General features: G+C 41.7%; 1 protein-coding gene across 8 annotated transcripts in view; it reads left to right on the top strand.

The window, feature by feature from the left end:
* rere (arginine-glutamic acid dipeptide repeats) overlaps positions 1-24,720 on the top strand; it is a 145,786-nt gene that overhangs the window by 104,111 nt on the left and 16,955 nt on the right. For 7 of the 8 annotated variants that reach the window (XM_023956540.1, XM_023956538.1, XM_023956537.1 and 4 more), the window contains 5 exons: positions 3,967-4,015; positions 4,633-4,757; positions 7,108-7,207; positions 7,813-7,911; positions 20,260-20,340. In XM_023956540.1, the coding sequence (XP_023812308.1) occupies positions 3,967-4,015; positions 4,633-4,757; positions 7,108-7,207; positions 7,813-7,911; positions 20,260-20,340 (454 nt within the window). Of the gene's footprint in view, positions 1-1,049; positions 1,235-3,966; positions 4,016-4,632; positions 4,758-7,107; positions 7,208-7,812; positions 7,912-20,259; positions 20,341-24,720 lie in introns of those variants that run through there. The other variant, XM_023956543.1, reaches the window with a different exon arrangement.

Below are 24,720 nucleotides of genomic sequence, written 5' to 3'. Positions count from 1 at the left end.
TCAAATGGCAATTTTTCATCTGCCAATTTCACACCAACTTAAATAAAGAAATACTCATAAATGCGATTTCTAGGCCTAATTATGTCAATAAATGCCCCCATCATTAGAAAATGCCACAAGAGCAGGTTAAGAACCACAAAACCAAAAAATTCATTGTTATGGGTCTTTAAGGAAAAAATTAAAACACGAACAGAAGCAATAACTAGCATTTCCAAAGCATGACTTTGACAAAAGCAAGCTACTGAGTATGGGTTAGGGTCCAACTCATCATATGGCTAGTAAGATTAGCTTTACAGAACGGAAGGTTGAAATAGATCCATACATTTTCCACAAGATCAACATCTGGACTGATTTGCTGAAGAAAGTACTATAAAACCACCAAATCTACTTTTAACAGATGCCGGGACAAAATGAATCGGCAACAAAAATGTATGCCAGTGACATCTAATGTTATTTACCAGGCACACAACATAATACCATCGAGCATGACTGTTTTATTGATGCTTAAGCTTAATTTTCTTTATACATGTCCTTCATCATGAGAAAAACACGACAAAAACATGTTGAAACACCAGTTATTTTTTATTAAATGATCAAACGTTTATATGGATTCAAGTAGGTGTAATTATTTGTTTTTCCTTTTACTTGAGTACTAATATTTGGAGTAGAATTTTCTGTAATGATCATTTCTCACTGGTGGGAGCCTCAGGTGTGACAGGGACGGTCGCTCTTCAAAGCAGGGGTTGCCCTGGAATGAGGGTTACCCGTTGGGAACCCCCTTCTCCTCCTGCGGGGCCCCTGTGCGTCTCCTCCGCCGTCCTCCCCCCGTCTCCCCTCAGCCTGCTCTGTATGCAGAGCGGGCTGTCTGCAGCCTTACACTTTGACTGTTTATTATGGTGCAGACACCGGAGGAGAGATGAACTCCACGCACCGCGTGCCTGCGCGTCTGCTCCTGCGTGGATGTGCGGCTGTGTGGGGTCGCAGCACATGCTCAGTAGTGTACACAGAGGAAGGAGTCCAGCTTGCGACGCTTTTACGTGCAGGCTGAGGTCACAGCACAAGCTCAGTGAAGCCCTGTCTCTCCGGAGCCGAATGCGCGCTTCTCCATTTTGAGCACCTACAAAAAAAATAGGTGTGTGACCGGAGTTGAAACCCGCGGGTCCTCTTCACGCAGTGTCACCACCCACGCGCAGGTCTCGATGTCAGAAATGGACGATCTGTTCAGCCCTCGGAGGTAGGTGCGCGCTGCGCTCCAGCCGTTTCGCTGGTCGCCGCCTCGTCTGGTTTTTCGGGAGCCGTGCTCCGGCGGTCTGACGGACGGAAACGTGCCGTTCGGGAGGGTGCCGCGCGCGTGGCTGTCAGATTGTGGATGAGTCTGAGGAGGCGGCAGGCTGTGTCGGTGTCCCGTTCACCGCACGTCGTTCCGCTCACGGACTGTCACCGCAGCTCCACGCCGTTTTGTGCTTGTGCTGTGACCGTGCGACAGTACCGCACTACACGACCCGCCGCGTTCTCCTTCCGTCGTTTGCTGGTGCGGGTTCTGCGACTGTGGAGCCAACAGCTTTGCAGCCAGCATCATCATGCTAATCCAAGACCCGCCTGGCTCCATTTTGCCGCTCCTGTTTACTACCGGGGTGTCATGGCGCGCCCAGCACCGCCGCGGAATAATCTACCCTGATCACATTTCTACAAGCTGCTTGTCACCAGACTAATACCTTAAAGTTAAGCGTTTTTCCACTTTACAATTATGTCAGTGTGTCACAGTCTCGCGCCGTGATTGGCTGAAATTGATGGAAGGGGCGGGGTTTTCCTTGATTACATCCACACACGCACTGAAAGTGGAGCAGACGGTCCCTGTGTTTGGGTTTGATAACTGAGCCTGTAATTAGTAGACAGGACTGTGTGTTCATGCAGAATTAAAGAAGAACAAGGACGGGTGTGCATGTATGGTTCCTTATTGCTCATGGCAACAGACTCAATTGTAACTCATAAAGAAAATCAGGAATCCTAATAATCTGGATTTAAATAATTTTCAAACTTACTGGAAAAGAAACATATTCATTTCTTGTCTAATTGGCAAAAAAACATTACGAAAATGACTTTTACTTGTGTCATTTTTTCTCACAACTGTGTTTTTGGTGTTTTTAATATGTTGTGGCCGTCTTGTCATGATGAAAGACATATAAAGAAAACTAACAGTAAAATTGTGTTTCTGAGTATTTCTTCATTCAAATCGCTGTAAATCAGGAGCACATGAAAAAATGTAGCTCGAACAAGCTTGTAGCAGTGACATACAAACTTCAACCGTTGGGCCACAAGCTCCCTGCTCCGCTTTATTCGGATGCATCCACTTGGAGACAAATAGATCCATGAACGTCTTTATTTTCCTATACTGAACTGGCATCTGTCTCAAAACTGTACGCCTGGATAGCAATGCTAGGTTGGGGGAGTGAGGGACTATAAGCTAGTTGGAGAGAGTAAACAGATGAATGATGGGATGTGGGGGTGGGCTTACTCCTCACCAACATTTCTGCACATTTCTAATCAACAACTGCAGCTCTGCAGAAATTATGTCCCACAAAACAACAGTTTAATTTTTTTTTTACCTTGTCTTAAAACAGCATAATCATTAAAAGACGCCTGGGAACACTTTTAAAATAGATCAAAAGATGATCTGAGTGAGACTTTTGAGGCGCTAATTAAACATTGACTTCCCATTTGTTTTATTGGTCGTGTATGACGAAGCATTACACTTTGAAGCACAATTATATATCATGAGTCCCATAAAGAGTTGTTTTTCCTTTGTTTAAAAACAAAAACAAATAAAAGGCCAAATAATGATTTAAAGATCACCAAATTGTTCCAAAAGCCTTCAGGGAGAATCACTGACGCAGTAAAGCCCCATATTTTATTTTGATCGGTACATTTTATAGCTTTGGCATGTCATTATCGGACAACTTCTGAATAGTTTAGTAGCTTCCCTAATCCTGTGAGCCTTTATGAAGAATACTCAGACCTGCTCTGGAGCTGTGATCTATTTTGCTGTAGTCATAATCTCCATCTGGAATTCAATTTTGGATTGCATTTGTCCCTCAATCACTGCCAGCCAGAGATCATTATATTTCAGATTACCCATCCTGTCAGACGGAACACAAAGGAGCTGGTATTTTAAGAAGAGGAAAAGGAGTATTTGCGTCAGACGTGCACAAGTCTCAGGGTTTTTGTGGCTTTAAGGTTTGCAATAAGACCAGAGAGGCTCTCAAGTTTCTCCCAAGCCTCCATGATGGACTGCAAGCTTCTCTGGGTGCAAATCACACTGACAGATTCTGGGCTACCCTGCTCTCGCTTGTATGAAATGCAGAGTTGTTGCCTAGGCAACACAGGGAAGGGCTTTTTCAAAAGGCCCATCTTGTCATTTTCTTTAATCCAGTGCAGCTGGAGAATCAGAACACTATTATTAAATTGCAGTTGCCATGGCTACCAACGTTTGTAGCAGCAGCCTTTTTGCTGAAGCTCTCACCCTGCGTATCCAGAGCCAGCTCCCCCACCTCCATTCATTCCCTTCCTTTTAGGGGATTCAGTTTTATTGCTGCATTCATAATACAAGGCCTGCAAATGTGCTCTGCTCAGCTTGCTGTGCAGTTTATGAGAAGATATCCTCACCAAATCTATCTTTTTAGAACTAAAAAACATAAATACTTATCCCAACTGTGACCTTTATGCCCCAAAATAATCCCAAAGGATGATCATTTACTCTTTATTCTACATTGACATTTGTTTAAATCAAAATGTATTTGACCTTTAATTTTAGACTCATGTGCTTACATCAAATATGGTTACTTTTAACCTTGTTTTTTTGTTCTCTTTTCTCTTTATTTTTTTATAAACTGATTTTTTTCTTCTCTTGCCTTTGCTGAAATATTAATGAGTAAATATATTCTTTCAATCTTTCCTGTGTATTTCCAGGCGGTTAAACAGCACTCAGGGGGAAATCCGAGTCGGGCCCAGTCATCAGGTCAGTTACTGGACAGAAGTTTTCCATGTCAAACCAGGTCTGATCTCACAGCGATCAGAAACACTGACTTTTGGCTTGCAGCATGCCAGTTTTCCTTAGCTGTTGATCAAGTCATGTTAAATGTTTATGCTCAATTTTGTATTGAAGAATTTATGCACATTGCTGCTGGGATAGTTATGCTAAAGTAAAAGCTTTAGCATAACACAAGCTTTATTTTATGGTGAAAGGAAACAATTATATAAAATATGTTTAATGGGTAAAAAAAAAATAACTATAGGTTTGTTACTTTTGGGTAAATTTAATAGCATAAATTAATTATTTGGCTCACAGTTTATAATAATTCTTTCTTTATCATTTAAAACAGCATGCAATATTAATGTATTTAGATTAATTTGTTTTTAACTGAAGTAGTTTAATGAAGCTCTGGTTGGTTAACGGAGTCAGCTGGTAAAATGTTGATTCATTGAGGTTGTAACCTGTCGCTGCTGTCATCCTTCAGCTGCTCAGCTAAAAGTTGATAACAGGAAGTTGAAAGCAATTTTCCCCCCCTTTCAAGCTTGTGTGCTATTTGTAGTGAGAAACCATCTGTCCCTCTCCTTCTCCATGGACAAAATTAGGCCAAACTCCCAGAGCTTCAGCCTTTCCCATCTCCTGGTGGCCATGCAGTGACTGAGAACGAGGAGCTGGTCTGGATGCCAGGAGTCAACGACTGCGACCTTCTCATGTACCTCAGAGCCGCAAGGTGAAGGAGACACACAAATCTACATCGTTGAAGCTGTTGCAATGCATCTAATGTCCTAAAATATTCACAAATAGCTTTACAAAGTAAAAGAATTCATAAGAGTCAAAGTTTGAATGATAATTTATCACCCTTCATTTTATGGGATTCAGACAAAGCAGATATAGAAAAGTATTTCGTTGGACAGTCCCCGACCTTATCTGAATTAATAAAACTGAAGACGAGACATTTCAGCCCCAGCGTCCTAAGTTAACCTTAACAATCCTGCCTCTGAAAGGTTCACAGCAAAATACAGTTAAACACGCTAATTACTGGTTATTATTATTTTTATTTATCATCTTGTTTTACTCTAATCTGTCTTCTGACAATGCTGGAGAAAAAATGATGTTTCTTAAATCAGTCAAACTTGTTTCAGCATGTTTACAAAAGTAAACATTTTTCTGTTCAATAAGGCACCACCAAAAGGATCTGCTTATTTACTGAAGCTGCCTTATCTTTGAATATGGAGTAAGACATCCTTTCCATTTCACTGCAACAGTTTTCCATCCCTCCATATTCTGAACCCGTTTTATCCCTTACGGGGTCACAGGGCAAAGGTGGGGTACATCCTGGACTTGTGAATGAAGTCTAAAATAAAATTAGTTCTTCAATCCAGACATTATTACATAGCAGCTGTTTCAGTTATAAAGATGACTTGGACCAAACAGTGGAGTCTTTAACTGTAATTCCTTTGCGCTCCAACACAAACCTTGAAGAAAAACTAAGCTGTTTTCCTGATATTCCTGCTTTCCAAACTATTGGATCAGATGTTTGTGTTCGTTGTGCTTCCTGATAGTTAACAGCAGCGCAGGAATAGAAGCTGTCACATTAATGCATCATGGGAGTTGTAGTGAAAAGCAGTAGTGCTGATGCCGGACAGACTCGCATCTCTGAGCTTCATGATTTTCTTCACCTTTTTATGCGGTCTGACCCCGGGTCCCGCGGGAAGCTACTAGTGTTGCACGGATTAACCCTGATCCGTTCGGATCACTAGTCCCAGTTCTGCATAGACGTGCCCCCCCCCCCCCCCCCCCCCCCCCCCCCCCCCCCCCCTGCATTAAAGTCGCTGCTGGACGTTTGTCCAAAAGTGTGTTTGTAAACCCGCCTCTCCTGCCGGAGTGGGAGGAGCTACCATCAAAGGTTTTTCTCGCTCTCCTTATGAAAGATACGGAAGATGTTGAGAGATCCGGCACATTTATTTTGAAGAGCTCCACAAAGGCGTCGGCAGGGTGAAAATCTGAGCCTACTTTGATGAACACAGAGCTGATATTCTGGTGATAAATGTTTTTAGATCAGTGAAAATGAGTAATTTCCTGTGGCACACCTGACCGTCTCTCACGGCACACTCATTAAAAAAAACACTGATCTCACATTTGATTGTTCAGCGATTTGAAGGGGTTCATCCGATTGGTCAAATTGATTTGTTAAACATTGACAGTAAACCTACTCTGACCTTCTCTACACTAACCCAAGTTCGATGCGTCAAATAAAAAAGCATTAACTAGGTATAGCAGTTTTTTTCTTCTTCTCCTGTTAGGAATGATTAGAAACAGAATAGTTAGACCCTCCCTTTTGCATTTTATTAAACTAACTTTTACCTTTGTTTACATTAATGGCTTAACCTCGATTTACTATGTATTATCATCTCAAAATTATATTACACTCCAGACAGAGCACAACCAAGACTATTGTCTCGCAACATTCCTTTAACATCCTCCCTTTTTCATCTTTGTGTGTTCTGGTGTATGCGTTCTGGCAAATGTCTGCAAGAGATCTGACACTTTAGGTGCTCTGACCTTCGAGCATCTAGCCTGCAACAGTCTGTGGGTGTGTTTTTCACACCATGATCCATCGAATGAGGTTCTGAATATGCAAATGCAAGGTATATATGCCAGGCCTTTTGCTGAACCCCGTTGTTCAGACCTTGAATGCACTTTGTTCATCTGTCTGTAACCCTGCGTACAAATCTGTGGTCTTTGTGCGGAGTAAATCTACAAAAGCTAAGTAGCTGTCTCTGAGTCGTTATTCATTATTTCTGTGTGCAAGAAACTGACGGGGTTACGAACTAATACAAATGCAGTCCTTTCTAGAGAATCCAGTTTCTTCACATCTCCAAAACTACAAATAGATTTTACAGTGACGGTGAAGACTTCAATTTTCATAGATTTATTACTTTTTAAGAATCAAAATTGATCATTACTAATATAGTTGGGAAATTATGTGAGTAAATGTTTGAAGCAGATAAATGTTGAAGTGAAATGCTTGTAAAAACATCTTGACCACACCTTAACTCGTGTCACTGACCTGTCCACAGAAGCATGGCTGCCTTTGCGGGGATGTGCGACGGAGGCTCGACTGAAGATGGCTGTCTGGCAGCCTCACGAGATGACACTACATTAAACGCACTTAATACTGTAAGGAACAACACTGAAACACACTGAAGCGTAAAACTATTGTGGAATAAGCTGTTTGAACCGTCTAGAAAGGATCAGGCCTGTAAGGTCAGAAAATTCACTCTGACAAGCCAGCGGTAAAATCCTTCAAAATGAGAAATTTTTCCATCACGTTGCTAATGATTGCAGAGGACTCAAGTGCAAGAAAGAGATTAGAATAATCATAAATAAGTCATTTATATTCCGACTCTATAAACTGCAGAATTAACATAGTGAGCAGTCATTGCCTCTTGACCTTCGTCTCCATTTGCAATTCCAATGAGTGGTGCTTGTTTTCTCCCGAAGGAAATGCTCCAGCATTGATCATTTCCCTCAGCTTATGGTGACATGAAGCTGCAAGCTTTACAGTTAATAACAGCGATATTTTCAGACATGGGTGTCAGACAGTTTTCCTGGAACACTCTTAAGATTGTTACCAGCCAGCTCACTCATGCCTGGATGTTGGAGCTTGATGGTAGACATACAAGATGAACAAACGCTTGGGTTGAATTCTCCCTGGCTTTATTTACATGCTCTGTTTTACACTTTGATGCTCGTGTTTATTCTTTTGTATGATTTGTTCACAGCTTCATGAGAGCAGCTACGATGCAGGCAAAGCTCTGCAGCGCCTGGTGAAGAAGCCGGTACCTAAGCTGATAGAAAAGTGCTGGTCTGAAGATGAAGTGGTAAGAAAACATTCTTTTGATGCAGTGGTTTATCTTGAATGGGATTGAATTAATTTTTTTTTTAATGTGCATGAGCTACAAATTGATATTTTGTTTAAGTTGGTTGGCCGGATTGCTCTCTGTCAGAGCTGGGTTTGTGTCTTTAGAGGGAGCTGTTGAGGAAGAGTTAACTCCGGGCTCTTGGCCCAGCCTCACACTGCACCAGTAAAAACACTCATCGGGTTCCAGCTCCTCTGAGGCTCAAGAGCAGCTGCATCCTGTTTATCACCCACAATATAAATCTTTTTGCATTTTGAAGCCCTGAATAGAGGAAAAGATTGGGGTCTGGTAACGTTGGCCTCCCTTTGAATGTAGTTGTGCATTTCATCACAGCTGCTTGAGGCTCTGAAATCAGAAAATGGCTGATCAAACACAACATGAGTGGAAAAGAGCGAAATGAAAGCAACAGTGTTAAAAAGACCGAGCGCCAGCGCTTTGCCTTTTATGTGTAATACAGCAGGCTGCATATTTGTCAGCCCACTTTTTTTTAAAGATAACACACTGTCTGATCGGATTTGGGTTCTGAAAATCTTTTGCAGCGCTCAGAATCTGCTGAGTTTCTCTTACTTTGAGGCAAAGCATCCATCTGGGCTTTCCTACTCTGCTGTCCAGATGCTGGAATATTTTGTGAGACCTTTTTTTAAGCTATTTGCTTGTGTTCAAAATGAAATGGAAACAGCAGTTTGCCCTGTCATCATGGAGGTTAGTTTCCACAGAGCTAGACCATGACAACCAACAGCAAATCAAGTCAGTCACACCTTTCTATCAATGCATACTTTTTTAGTGCCACAGCAGCAGAGGGAAGAGAGTCCGGTGTGGACGGTCAAGTCCATTTAACCCTTTAAAACCAGAGATGTCTCCGGCGGCACTCCCTCTTAAACTCCCTCTTTGATATACAGTAACTCTTCGACCTTTTAAGTGATTAAATTGATTCGGATTTGGAGAAAAACAGCTTTTTATATCGACGATATGCCACATAGGAACTAATGTAAAGTGCAACGCGCAAAGCGGCTTTTCTTCGCGACAGGATCAGCTGATTTATGTTGATTGCGTAAACAGTTAAAGAGTTACAATAGTAAAAATGTAAACAATGGTGTTAAAGGTTTAATGTTTATCACAGTATTTCACCTCAGACTATAAGGAAATACTACATGAGCTGGATTGACAAACTTAACTCAATGAAAAAAACTTTTAATATTATAAAGATACAAAAGCATCATAAAGAATTATTTGTTCATTTATAATTACAAGAGACGCCACAACTCTCGGTCTAAAACCAAACATCACACCGTCAAACTGAATTGTGGGGAAAGTGAAACGTTACATCCTCACTGCACAGCAGTACATTCAAAGTTTCACAGTGTTGCACTTAATTTCAGAATTCATTATTTATTGTTTTCTTACATTACACCAGACTTAGTACGAGCCAACTGAAAGTTTTTTTTTTTTATTGTTACTTTTTTTTAGGAAATTAAAAAAGGATCTTTTTCCTAATTTTTTGTTTTTGTTGTTGTTTTGTAATATACAAATCATACATTTCAAATCAAAACAAAACCATGATCCATAAATCCACGTTTGAATCAAACTGTGGGGAAGGTGAATGGTTGCATCCCTAATAATTGCATTTATTGTTGTTGTAATTAAAATTTGACATAAGCAAACTAAAAATCTCTGGATGTAGCCTCAAATGCTAAGAAGAGTTTAGCATCTCTCTGGTGTGGATGGGATTTCTGAATGTTTTACAGTAAAGTAAAGCTTCTCTATCACAAAGTAGTGGTAAAACGTTTTTATTGGTGGCATTACAAGACAGCGTTGCCACTAATTTAAGGTTGTGGGTTTAACAAAAAGTCAGTGCGACCTACCAAAGAATCAGTGGAGCATTGACTCAACATCTGGTCAGAAATCAAATTTCACTTGAAAGCCAGAAGACATGTGAGGCCTGAAGAGGCGGGGTGTCTGGTGTGACCTACAAAGAGTCAACCGAGAAAGGGATCATGCTTGCCATCAAAGTGTCAGTTTGATTTGAAGAGTCTTGCAGAAGAATCTTTCCAGTCGTCGTGCATTTTCCTTTAGCACAGTCTTCCGGCCAGTGACTAGTAAATGTGTCTCTCTAGGGCTAGTAAGAAAATAGAGTACCATTAAAGACGTATATTCAGAAGAATTGTCTTGTATTCAGCAGCACATCATATCTCTGCAGTGTGAGATTTTCCCTGGGTTTTTGTGCTGACTAAACACTCTTTTGGCACTTATTGGTTTTGGTGTGTTCTTTCTGTTTGGTGTGTAATTCACACACTGACATCTGATGTCGCTTGCATTCCAGCTGTGCCTCTCCCACTTTAGTTTGAATAATGCAGATTTTTGTTGAAAGTTGCTTAAAAGTCTGTATTTGCATTAAAGACCCACTCAAATCATCTTTTAATCTGTTTTCAAAACATTGCCAGCAGTATTTTGATTATGATTATGCCGTTTTTACCCTAAACTAATGGAAAGAAACTACAGTTTTCTAGGACATAGTTTCTGCAGAGCGGCAGCAGTTGATTAGAAATTCATCTCTGAGTTGAGCATGGAGTAAGCCCGCCACCATTTCCCATCATGCCTTTGTTTACACGCTCTTGCACTAGATTACAGCCCCTCACACCCCCCAACCTAACATTACCGGTGCAACAAAAATGGCGAGCAACTTCAGCGCTATCCAGCCGTACGGTGAAAATTGATGAGAAAATTGAAGACGTACATGGTTGTCGCCTACAAATGGATGCATCAGAAAGAAGCAGAGCTTTTGTAGATCCTACGTCACACCTATAAGCTTTTCCAACAATATTTGTTGTCTGCTCCTGATTTACAGCAATTTAATGAAGAAATACTCACATTTTCTCACCATCACGAGAAATTGCTACAAGAACTTGTTAAAAGCACCAAAAACACAATTTTCATTTTTGGAGTGGGTCTTTAAAGTCTCTGTTCCAGCGTTTGGTAAAGCTGCTCCTGCACAGAGTTTATGCTGCAAATTATGTCCGACAAAATCACTTGCCTGCATGGAAGCAATTTTAGTTTTCAATCAAGCTCATATTAATGTTCTGACATAAGTGCTCAGGAGCTGTCAGGGAGTCTGCCATCCAGCCCACCTGTAGGTGGTGGTTAGTCAGCAGGCAGCCCATGTTCCACACGCGCCTCGGCGTCCACAGACTGGGGAGGCAGCGTCTCCACTCCAGCCAGTCAAGGACACAGCTTGCAGCCTTCTGATCACCACTTGAGAAGGGGTTTCAGCTCATCAGCCTTGAGGGACAGGTGTAAATGTAGCTCCAGCCTTGACACTTGTGCAAGCCGGCCCTGCTGCTCTTCATTTATTTATCACCCTTTGCCGCTTTTCTCCTCCTCTCCGTCATCTGTCTCATCCCTTGTAGGGCTGGCATCATTATTCGCACTTGCTCATTTTCACCCCACTCGTTCAGGAAAGGACGTGAATAAAAGTGACAGCGGGGGCTGCTGAAATGACAGAATCAGCCAGTCTGCAGGGTCACTTGTCACCCTCCCCTCTCATCTGTGACATGTCTTGCCCCCTACTCTGCTTTGCATGTCTGCCTTACTTGCAGCTGCTGCCACAAAACACCTCACTGGGAGCATTGTTTCAACCCACCATATGTGATTTTGATAATAAGAATATTTTTTTAGTTTTTATCAGAACTCTGTTTCCTCCTGCAGGGCAGACAGATTTGGGGAGTCAGACACATTCTCCTTGAATATTGTTTGAACATTTCAGAATGAACTCATTCCACACTGTAATACAGCACCAAAGCAAATGTTCATGCATTCTAAACTAGCTTAAATCTAACATTGTCCATCATTCACTGCGCTCTGCTGTTTTACATAGGGCGGCGTGTTTAGTTAACTTTAAAAAAAAAAAAGGATCAAATGTGGATTCAGATGTGAGTTTAAAAAAAACAGTCAGACATGAAGCAGGGGCGTATTCCAGGAAGCACGTTTAAACTACCCTAACTTTAACCCTGAACTCTGGCTGAAATCCGCCTGAACTTGCTCACTCTGGGTATGTCGGTTCCAAAAGACCGGATATGAGTTGGCGTAATTACGCTCGATTTGGTAACCCTGGGTTAACGCACGTGCATGTCAAGTACATAAAGACATTCTCAATAGATCGCCGATTTGTGGCGTCACCATGGAAATGCGTGGAGAATAAAAAGTGCGCTATACTTCAGTGAGATGGAGTTGGAGATTTTAATGGCGACGTATGAAAATTATACGTCCATCAAAAAAGGAATACGGCGGCATCAGCAAAAGATTTTCTGCTTGGAGCAAAATTTACATATTTATTTAACAAAATGTCATATTACTCAAATTCAATTAAATGTTTTTCCATCTTAATTTATTGTAATTCTTGAACTCTCATAAGTCTAAGTTTGAGTCTGCAGATATTCTCATTTCTATAACAATAAAATGAATGAAACAAAATGGATTTGCAACATGAAAAAAAATGTCTTAAAACATTTTTCTGACTTTAACATTACGCCACAAAGCAGTAGTGGTGCTAAATAATCTCATCATCCTCTTCCTCCCTCTCACTCATGGAGCAGAATGAAACATAGTTGGACAAATAACTAGGCAATACACAGTAAAACAGCTAAACAACTAAACACATTTGGTCAAAAAGCCACACTTAAACCCAAATCCGTCCAGACAGACAAAGGGAATGGTATCCCATAATTCCTTGCGGTGCCGATCTAACATCATCACCAAAGTTACACCTACTTTCATTCATTCATTCATTTTCTTAACCGTTTTTCCCTTTCGGGGTCACGGGGCTGCCGGAGCATTTCCCGGCCACTTGTTACACCTACTTAATTGAATTAATTTGAATGAAAGTAAAATAACTGTCTGAAAACTGTGTCATTTTTAAACTGACTAAAGAAAAAAATGATTTATCTTAACTGAAGCAAATAATTAAGTTAGATAAAAGTAAAAAATTTGATCTTTCCAACATCCTATCACCCTCTCACGGTGGAAAAAGTATTATTTGAGCTTCTTCAGCCACTAAATCATCTTCAAATGAACACGTCATGCTGCTTCACCTCTCTGAAAACAAACTAACCTTCAAGTAAACCTGCTCCAGACCAGGTTATGTTCAGAGCATGAGTTGCTATGGCAACTTGACATACCCTGAAACATACCTCCTTTTTTGGAACCGAAAGCTGAGGTTATCCGCTTCCTTAGCCACAAACTTATCGTGAGAGCTAGCATAACCTGCTTTGTGGAATACCCCCCAGCTCTCTGTTTTCAGTGCGACAGACACTCCACCACCTCTTGATGTGTGTGCTTCATCACACGCCAAATAAAAGCTTGTATCCACCTCAGAGCTCACATCCCTCTGACTCCACAGCAAAGACAAAGCTCTGCTGTTTGAAAGACATGAAGGCCCATCTACTGTTTTTGTCTTTCCTCATTTCAGATGTGTTTGTTTGTGTGCAGTCAACATTGTTTGTCCTCCGATCACTTGTCACAGTATGGAAACTGTGTTAGCAGCACAAAATAGTTTTTCTGTATGAATGAGGGTTTCCTGTTGTAATGCATGAAACCACAGTACAGGATATTATCACCAGTAGACCTCTGTATTTCTCTCTTGATTTTTATGAATAATATATTTTAGTTGTGCAACTGTCAGCCACTGATGCAACAGTCTGCATAATTAGTTATAAATCAAAGTAGTGGTTAGGAATCATTAGTGTTGAAAGTGGTTTTGTTGATGGGTATAAATACAATGAAGAGCCTGCACAGGCTTTTCTGATTACTGCTAAGATTGAGTTTTCCATAAACAGCAAATTCTAGAAAGTCTTTATTGTTTACACACATAAATGATTACCGCATGACAGATATAGATTCAAATTTAGTTTCAAGTGGAATAAAATCAGGTGCACAGATTCTTGTCGAACCCGCACAACTAGAGATGAAGGGATTCTTGCTCGCCATGTCGAAAATTCTGCCCCATTTGGCGGACGTCGTCCCTGATTGTATGAATGAGTGGCGTTAGGGTGGCATCGGCCTATGGTAAGTGCCACATAAACAATCAGAAGCAGCGTCCGCAGTGTCTCTGTGTGTTGCCATGTCTCAGACAGAGGCTGATCTATGACTGCAGCAGGGCAGAAGGGGGACTTTTCCTCAAATGGCTGCACTGTGCCCGTCTTATCTCCGGCTCTGTCTGTAGCTGATGGATGACAGCACTTAGGTGGGGGGGTGGATGTGGAAGATGAAGAACAGGGAAGAGTTGATGGCCCCTAGTGGTGAAACACAGGCATCCCAAAAAAACAACAACACAGCCAAGAAAAACAACCCAGTCCTCCTCTGTACCTCCACTGCAGGCTGTAATGTAGTGACTGTGTTACAATTCTGGACTAAAAGCATTTGTTTCTATCTTCTTTGAGTGGGGCCTAAATAGCTGGCAGGATGGGTGTAAACTCAGGGTTCCTGTCACGTTTTGTGTCATTACACACAAGCCAAGGCCGTGTTTGTGACTTTGTTTTCAAAGGTCAGGTTGTGAGTGCCGTCATGTCCGGTAAACATGAAAACAACCCGTGTGGGGGTTGGTTATTGAAAGGTAGAATTTCTTTAAATTATGATTATGGCATTTTTAGCCACAAAAAAAAGCGTCCTTTTGTAGGACGTAGTTTCTGCAGAGCAGCAGTAGTTGGTTAGAAATTTTCTTTAGCATGGTGGGCAGGAATGTTGGCACAGAGCAACTCAGAACTCAGAGAGGGGAGCTTTTGGGCTGCCTTGGAGTATTTTCTACATCAGTGTTTTTCAACCTTTTTTGAGCCACGGCACACTTTAACCTTGACAAAAATCCCCCGGGACACCAGCATCCAAAAATGAAAAAAAAAAGGAGAAACTCATAGTCTGTATTGATCTACAGCCCTTCTGCAATCTCGCATGCATTTTTGTGATAATTGTGGCAGAAAAAGCTGGAAGTTGCAGCTGTTTTTTCTAAAAGATGTAATAAAAGTTAAGTTAGAAGATTTAAAAACTGTTTGATGCGTGTTTGTTTAACAAGAAAGACTCATTGTGCGCTGAGACGCTGTCGCTTTAACACAATGCATCATGGGAGATGTAGTGTGAAAACTGCCGTAAATGGGCAGACCGACTCGCTTCTCTGAGCTTCATTGTTTTGTTTACTTGTTCTACGGTCTGACACCGGATTCTGTGGAAAGCTACACCGCTAAATATGAGCTTTAGCTGGTATTTTTGTTGGAACTGAGAGACTTTATGAGCAGTATCGGAACAAGAAACTGAAGACTATAACCACTTCTGATTGGTCAGACTGATGACGTATGATTAAGCCTCCAAGAATGATTGGTGAAGACCGTTAAAGGGGAGGGACTTTTCCACAAACCGCTGAAGCTGGCTAATTCGTGGTACCGTCATTCTTATCAAAATGTATTGAATAGAATCAAATAAACACAAAGAGAAAAGTATTTTAGGATCTTTCATATTCTTAACTACTCAGTGTCTTATCAGTGTCTGTTTGGATGAACAAAGAGCTGATTTCCTGGAGATGGAAAATGTTTTTAGATCAGTGAATGAGGGCAATTTCCCACGGCTCACCTGACCATCTCCCACGGCACACTGGTTGAAAAACACTGTTCTACATCACAAATACGCTCTTTTTCAATGGCATTTTTTCCATCTGCTCCTGATCCACAATGATTTGCATTTAGAAATACCATATTTTTCAGACTACAAGTCGCTCTGGAATATAAGTTGCATAATGTACTAGATAACAATAACAGGCTGTAAATATCCCCGCTGCACTACTGTAACACCGTGATTATTTAACTTTATGAAACATTGGAGGATATTCAATAAGTGTCTAGTATATTACCACAAAATATGACCAATATTATGATAATCGTAGCATATATAACATGCTAACAAGTCAACTAAACTCTTTTGTATCACTTAAAATCACTAAATTTCTTGAATTCTTCATCCCTGGTTTCATTTTGGAACTTATTTTGCCGAACCCGGCATAAGACTGAGCAGCGCTTCTTCTACTGCGTTGCTGTCAATACCAAACACTGACACACTTACAGCGCCCTCTAGCAGTTGTTGCTTTTGTTTTGTTTTTTACACAAGTTGCACCCACGGCCAAGCAATGCAAAGAAATGCTATTTATACTCAAAAAAATACGGTAATGAGAAATTCAATTTAGACATTTATTTTCCTGATATTTGTCATCAGAAATATTCCGCAGGAACATGTTAAAAACACCAAAAACCCCTTTTTCTTTGGAGTGGGTCTTAAATGTGCTCTAATAATAGAAGATTTGGACTGTCGAGTGTTATTTTTGTGTGGTTTTCTTTCTTAAGCATGTTAGGTTTTTTTCCCTTTTTGCACATCCACATTTCTTATTATTGTTGTTTCACAAATTACAGTAGGTGTTCTTTTAATGTGTTTTTGGAGGGTTTTTTCCCTGTAGCTTCATAGTTTATACACTTGAGGCAGGAAAGGTCAGCTTTGAACAACAAGTCAAGCATATTTACTTAATCTTCATTAAAGTAGCTCAGCTTGCGGTTGGGTTGTCTTGCGTCAGTGTTTTCACGGAATGACATTTCCAGACAAATGCGTTTCTTGTTTGAGCCTGCCCTCTGTTTGTCACAGTGATACCATCTTTGTGCCATGTCTACATTATCTTAACCAGTTTTACAACTCTTAACAATCAGCTTTCAGGCAGGATGTGCGCACACACACAACAATAGCTCATTGAAACTTTTTTTTTTCTTTCTTCTGCTTCCCCTCTGGCTATTTTATGTCCCCTCTCAAGTCTCACAATGGTACACTGTTGGTCTCCAAAGGCGAAACTTTGGGAGGGTGAAAAGCGCCACCTCTCTGGAACACAGTCAGAGAGAGGAGCCTGTTGTTTCCACACAGCGGATGGCCATTTGGTAGCACTTCCACCCAGTTATCCCCCTCCTTTTCCTTTCTCCCCCCTTGCCTCTTGCTTGCTCTGGCTCCCTCAACCCCTCCTCTGTCACGGCGTTGCTTAGCAACTGAGGGCTGGAGCAATCGTAGCAGGGGCAGAACGATTCAGGGAGCAGATTGGCGGATGATTTATTAGCTAGGCTGGAGAGCAGTGAGCCCAGGCAGCTGAAATGGAGCCTTAAACTGGAGCTGACATGCAGGGCGGGAGGGGGGAGCTGTAGGGAGGAGGGAGCGGCAGCATGCATCCAGCTCCTCTGTGCAGATGAACACGCAGGCTAAGTAAACAGTACAGTTGGGCCCACATAATAAGGACGCTTCATGAAAAGGTCGCATTTTTCTGACCTAACAGCAAATAGATATGAAATAAATATATTTTTAAACATGTGCAAGCCCCCATGTTTTAGCTGATTTTTTTTTCATTTGGGTAGACAAACCCAGCCATGTTGATCCAGCAACTTTTTAAAGCAGAAAAATTCATCAGATGAGGACATTTTGACTCTTGAGTGACAGTTCAAGTGATGAGCTTCCCCATCAAGTGGTTGGAGATGAGGGTCACGTGGTGGGGGGGGCATTAGTTTTACAGACTGCTCCATCTACTGGCTAATCAACCGCTTTGCTATCAATGTGATGAAGTAAATTTATAGACCCACTTCGAGGAAAATTCTGGTTTTGGTGTTTTTAACATGTTCTTTTTCTCATGATGGAGGACACATATAGAGAAAATTAAGTTTAAAATTGCATTTCTAAGGGCTGCACGGTGGCATAGTGGTTAGCGCTCTTGCCTCACAGCAAGAAGACCCTGGTTCAAGTCCCGGCTGGGGGACCTGAAACAGAATATCAATGGGGGATCTTTCTGTGTGGAGTTTGCATGTTCTCCCCGTGCATGCGTGGGTTTTCTCCCCCTCCGGCTTCCTCCCACCGTCCAAAAGAGCTTCATAGGTTAATTGGTCAACCTAAATTGTCCCTAGGTGTGAATGTGAGAGTGCGTGGGTGTGTGATTGCGGACACTCTACCCTGCGACAGACTGGCGACCTGTTCAAGGTGTCCCCTGCCTTCACCCACAAGTGGTCGGGATAGGCTCCGGCAGCCCGTGACCCAGAACGGGAATAAACGGTAGAAGATGAATGTATTGCATTTCTAAGTATTTCTTTCATTCAAATCGTTGTGAATCAGGAGCAAAAAATTAAGTTTGATAAAGCCTGTAAGTGTGATGTAGGACTTACGAAAGGCCACAAGCCCCCTGCTCTGCTCTATTCTGATGCATCCACTCGTAAAGGACTAGATTTTTGTTTTCCCCCTCTGAGCTGACATCTGGCTCTAAACTGTTTATGTGGATAGCTCCAATGCTGCCCACCATTTTTGATCTACCGGTAATGTTAGATTGGGGGTGTGAGAGGCTGTATGCTAGGGAGAGAGCGTGTAAACAAAGTGATGACTGGAAATGGTGCCCCCATTTACCCAGCACCAATCACCCCCGAAACTCAGAGGCGAATTTCTTATGAACTACTGCAGCTCTACAAAAACTATGTCCCAGTAACGACACAGGTTTTTAAAATGTTGCCTTAAAGTGTCATAATCATAGCTAAAAGACCACTGAGAACGCTTTCAAAATAAATTAAGAGTTGAACTCTAACTAAAGATCAGTGGTCCTGTTGGGGCAGGTCTTTTCCTTCAGCTGTTAAAAAAAATTAGTTTAATCTGCCTTTATATGAAATTTTTTTGTTAAATGTATATTTTTAGTTTATGTTGAAACTCTGAATCTAGCAGTACTGGTACTGCTTGTTTGTTTGTTTGTGTGGATTGTTTACATAAAGGTTTTCTTTAACCAATTTGGTCCAATCCTTTCCTTTGCTGTAATTTTCCTCCCTTTGTGTTAATCTTCTGTGAATTTAGTTTATGTTCCTAACTGCATCTTGGAGTGTAAATAAAATGTGGTTACATAACGCACTGTACACGGAGGAAGGATCCATGTCTGGTTTTCTGTCTCGCTTGTCTCGCCGCACCATGTCCAAGACCTGTTTCCACACAAATTGTCCGCCTGCTTCCCCTCTCGGGCTGCCAGCTAGTTTAGCCTTTGTGCGAGCTTACCCCAAGCTTTGGACGTGTCTGAAAGACGGCTTTAGTCTCCCTCTTCGGGAGACGGATGCACTTGATGTATTTTTAGCATCAAATTGTGGCTGGTGTTCTCTGTGTGGGGGTGGAGACAGACAGTGGCTGCTCATTCAGTGTTGCAGGAAACCAGAACAGGCTGTGCCTAACAACCACCATGAAGCCCAACACTCCACGTCAGGTTTTCCAGCCTGCTGCAAACCAGAGGCTCTCTTGCAGAAAGATCACATGTAAAGCCTTCCCCTTTGTAGTGGAAGAGCAGAGAGTGACAAGGTATTTCTTTCTTTCAGGAAAAAAAAAACACTGGGTTGTCGGAGAACGTTGTGGATTTATCTCTTGATATTTTTTTGCTGCCTTTACCTGTGGCTTGAATTGGAGGCGCTTGCGGCTCTCCCTGTGGACTTTTTTCCTGCTTTTGGGTAGTCTATTTGGTAGAAACGGTTGGCTGAGATCACTGAGGAACGGCGCTCGCCTCTGGAGCAAAAAGTAAATCTGTTGGTTGTCTGCTTGGCTGGTTATGAATGTTTTCAGATGTGGCTTTTTATGGCTCACAGTCCGTGGCTTTTAAAGGAGAAGGAATGCATTGAGGCTCGTCCAGTTTTTTATTTTTGTGGATGTTTTTATTTTTTTCCTTTGGATGTTTTAGACGGCATGTTGACTCTCAGTGTCAGATTGAAGATGTCATATGACAGCAATCATTACCATCTTTTTAGTTTGAAGTCCTGACAGGCTGCGTACAGTTTTCAAATGACCAAACCCTGAACGGAGAGAAGTGAGAAGTCGTCCAGCATGCAGGCTGAGACCTTTTTTTTCGCCTCTCAACTCTCAAGTTTGGGTTTTGACATTGAGCTTTTCCCTCGTGCGATTAGGAGCACGCTCAACATATCTACTGTTGTTGTGTGTGTTTAGATCAGACTGCATTTGTTTGACTGTATTCTCACAGCACCTGAAAAGAACAGCTTAATCTCAGCGTCTTTCACTGCCTTGCTGGTCATTTCCTCTCTGGTTTTGCTGCGATATGTGTTTTCTCTGCGTTTTAAGGTCGTTGAAACGAACATTAAACCTCTTAAACCACAGACGGGCAACACTTTTTTTTTAATGTGTTTTTGTTTCTGCTTGTCTTTTAGTGGTAACTTTATGGAGCCACAGTTGAGCTAACGTCACATACTAACTTTTTTTCTTCCTCTTGTTTTGTCTTCCTCTGAAAATTTGCAGAAGCGCTTCATTAAAGGCTTGAGACAGTTTGGAAAAAACTTTTTCAGGATCCGGAAAGAGCTGCTGCCCAACAAAGAAACGGTAAGTTGTTGTTTTTTTCCCCCCTCCCTCATTTGATAGCAAAGCTGGAAAAAAAAAACCTGGTATTTCTAGAAAGCGTACACGAGAAAGCATCTTTATGTTCCAACACTTTCCGTTTTGGACATGAAAGCATGAAAATACTCCACAGACAGCAGCTAAAGTGAACTTCTACTCTAATAACAAGCCACAAACGAGGAGAGCAGTTGTCATTTAAAGTTGAGTGGGTTTTGTGGTTACTACAGCTTTTTATTAACTCTAAGTACATGCAGTTTTCCTGCAGTACAGTTTACACACTACTAGAACACGCATCAATTAGATTTATTTCAAGTATGAAATCTCCGCTAAGTTGGATATGACCACTAAAAACGGATAAATGATCAAATTTTAAAACGTGAATCCAACATGTAATTTGTGATCCACTCAGGTTGTTGCACACAAATGTTGGAGCTCTGCTGGTGCCTGTTATTTAGTCTCTGTCACAATCAGGAAACTTTATTTATGTACTCAGAGTGGGTGTCAGTTTTGTCTTATTTTAGTACATGAATATGGTCGAAATGGTTCAAATCCCTGCCTAACAATGATTAACTTGGAAGCCCTCTGAATGGAAACTTGATGTAGAACATGTCAATCATTTTTAATGATCACTATTTCATATGGTCTTATAATGGACTTCATGAAGACGGAATTTAAGTGAGTTTGACATTAAAAGAAACAAGTTGATGTGTTTTAAAATTTAAGAGATGCCTCTGACCTGGTTGTTAAATTATTTACAGATAAGTGGTCATTTATTAAATGGTGCAGAGCTTGCCCCTTGCTGAAATAATGTCCGCACAGTGCTGCCACAGAGGTGGATGGAAAATCAGAACGGTTAGCCGTACTTATCTGCTTCATTTCCCCGTGTGCTGTGATGTGCTTGGAACGCCCTGACGCTCTTTTGCATCACTTCCTTTGCGCCGTGTTTGTGTTCCTAGAAACTGTTCTGAACAGGAGAATTCATGTAGGAAATGCTGATTCTGTGCAGAATTTCCTTCAGTGGTGGTTTAACTGCCGTTGAAATGTCGGACTAGTGCAGATGATTGACTATAAAGGAAGAATTAATGTCACTCAGTCTTGAGGGGGAATGTCTTTGGCAGGACTGGTTACAGACCTCAAAGCAGGGGGGAAAAATCTTTTCTTTTTTTTTTCTGTTTTACAGCACATGCAAAAACAACTGTTAGAAATAGTGAGAAAAAGATCAACTACAGAAAAGCAGGAACCTGAACATTCAGGTGGGCTTCACTCTGTTTTTGATGTGAGCAATGCCAGGAAAATAAAGAAAACATCTTATACTCTTCACCTACATGTTCCCAGATCCCGTTTCTGGATTATGCTTAGAGTGAGAAATGAAAACGGATAGTTTTTCCTTTTGGTGAACTCGCACATATTCTCATGTTGCTCAAATATTCATGCTTTTTCTCAAAACCCTGCTTGAAGCAGATATTCAGAGCTCCAGAGGTTCAGTTCAGTGTCTGCCCCTCACTCTTCCTCCCTGGAGCTCATGTTAGCCGTCCTGCCCCTGAAGCGTCTGCACGGCTTGAGCAGCCAGTGCCAAGGGTAAGCACCCAGCACTGAGTAAACACACCCGGCCCGACTAGCAGTCAGGAATGCCTTATATAAAGTCACATAATAGCTCTGGAGGGGGAAGTGGGTGTGTTGTCTGACCGTCTGACTGTAGCAGGCTTTTCTGCCACCATTTCCTTCGCTCCAGAGAGGACGTCATGGAACGCTTATACCGTTTGAAGGAGTAAATGTGCTGAAAAAGCAGATCACAGAAATCTCTGTGCATGATATTCGTCCTGGAGGGGTTTTCAGGAAAATAGAAGACATCAACAGGCTGTATTTGCACAACTGATTTGTGTCGGCCACAGCTTTGTTTGCTCTTCAACTGTACACAGAAATGGCAGTAAATATTACATTTCTGACAGTATGATGACCTTCAGCAAAAAGTGTTGTGGTTTCACACCATTGTGCTCTGGTGTTTACAAGGAAAAACCAAAAGCTCTTCCAGATCATTTATTCTGAAACATCCGTAAAAGCAACAGTAAAATTCTGTAAAACTAGTATTCTTTCAGAGTACGGTACTTCAGGACTTTTGGCTCATTAATTCTCTGTTAAGAAATATTTTATTCTTATTGGTAGTTTAAGAGTAATCAAACTATAAACACAGCAACTAAAAGTAAAATTAAATTTTTTTATTTCTCCGCTCTTATACATAAAGATTGCTGCTGCAGATAAACGTGAGTACTCTGACTATTCGTCACTTTCTGTTGACTTGGTGTTTACACACAACAAGCAAGCAGCAACAAAACGCTGGAGGGACTGAACATCGAATGAGCGTTAACATTTGACAGAGCTGTGAAAAACAGAAAACGAGCGGTCAGACCAGAGAAACCACAGAAAGTTAGTGCCCCTCTGATTAGAGTTAAAGTCCCACTATCTTTCACGCAGATTTGTTTTCTGCTTTTGACCCATCCCCTGGGGGAGCGGTGAGCTGCAGACACAGCCGCGCTCGGGAAACATGGAGGGAGGCATTGGGTCCCAGTTTCAAAGTCTTTGGTATGACTTGGCCTGGGTTTGAACCCACGACCTTCCAGTTACACTCTAACCACAAGGCCACTGAGCTGTACTTGTTAGGAGGAGATTCAGACACGTTAGTCAGTTAATAACCGTTTGATTTGCCTCGACAGCATGTCTGTTTTTATTTCACCCCCTCTTGCTGGCACTCATTCAAACGTACACTGTTGACATTAAAGCACATGTTTATGCGGCCGCTCTGGTCTGATGACCTTCAGGTTTTGAGCGGTGTTTACTATTTCAACCAGAAACTCCATCATTGGCGGTTTTTCCCCTCTTTCCGGCGTCATGGCAACCAGAAATGCTCAAATCGCACCACCAGGCTTTGGAAAGACGGAGTTTGATGAACCACAAAGATCCCAAACTGTGGTGAAGTCATAAAACTAATGACAAAATAGTTTTTTTGCTAAAAATGTCTTTAATGTATTTGTCTACTTGTATATTTTAAACAGTGTTGCACTGTTTAAAATGTTGCACCATCAAACAAAATATCCATATTACAGTGTAAAGCAATTTAGGGGACTGCTTGTTTTTCCTCCTTTGCCTTTCAGGTGTCTGCGGGCGTTCTGTTTTCTACTCTCAGGCACAAGATATTCTCTGTTAGTTTAATCACCTTACATCCAGATACATGTACAGGGCAAACAAGATGTACAAAACATCAAATTAATTCATTTGTTTAGTACTTTTGGTTCCTTCTTTTTTCCAAACAAGAGAAAAACAATAATAAAAGCTGGTATGAGTTTAAAAAGGGTGGAAAGCATGGAAAGTGAAGGTGACAGTGGTGCCCGTGGTAAGTGCAGCACTCGGGGCAGTAACCCCCAAGCTGGAGGAGTGACTGCAACAGATCCCTGAAAAGACCTCAGACCTCTCAGTCCAGAAAAGTGATCTAGTCCATTTCAATTCAATTCAATTTTATTTGTATAGCCCAAAATCACAACAACAGTCGTCTCGATGGGCTTCGAAGTAAAACATGAAATCAAAAGGATCACGAATACAAAGAGTTTAATAGAAAAATACTAAAATGAACTAACAAACTGACTAAGCTATACTGGCATCCCTGCCCTTAGACCCCCCTTCGCGGTAAGGAAAAACTCCCAAAAAAACCGGATTCCGGAAAAAACGAAGAAACCTCAGGGGTGCCCACATGAAGGAGGGATCCTCCCCCAGGACGGACAGGCGATTTACCAGAACTCTTAGAGAAGAGTTAACTTATCTAAATCTACAACTACATATATAAAAGTCCAGCAGACGAGCTTCATCCAGCCGTGGTTGTGGGGACAGTCAAAGGCGCGAGTCGAGCCGGAGACAGGAACCACAGCCAGGTGTAGGAGCAGGAGCAGAGGCGAGGTAAACGGTCAGGAACTGGAGCACGGATGAGCCAACTGGAGTCTGGAAGCACTCCCACTCCCCAGGAGGGGAGAGGAAAATAGAATAGAATTTAATAGAAGGAACATGAGGAACTGGAGAAATAGCAGGGACTCAGAGAAGAACTGGAGAAAGCATGGAAAGTGAAGGTGACAGTGGTGCCTGTGGTAATTGGAGCACTCGGGGCAGTAACCCCCAAGCTGGAGGAGTGACTGCAACAGATCCCTGAAAAGACCTCAGACCTCTCAGTCCAGAAAAGCGCAGTGCTAGGAACAGCTAAGATACTGCATGACCCTCAAGCTTCCAGGCCTCTGGTAGAGGACCCTAGCTTGGAGGAGAAACCACCCACGGAGGGTGAGAGGGGCGTTTTTTTTTTTTTTTATATATATATATATATATATA

Source organism: Oryzias latipes, chromosome 7 (genome assembly GCF_002234675.1).
Source record: "Oryzias latipes chromosome 7, ASM223467v1".
NCBI lineage: Eukaryota > Metazoa > Chordata > Actinopteri > Beloniformes > Adrianichthyidae > Oryzias > Oryzias latipes.
Note: the sequence above shows the minus strand (reverse complement) of the source record. Positions and strands in the feature narration are given on the sequence as shown.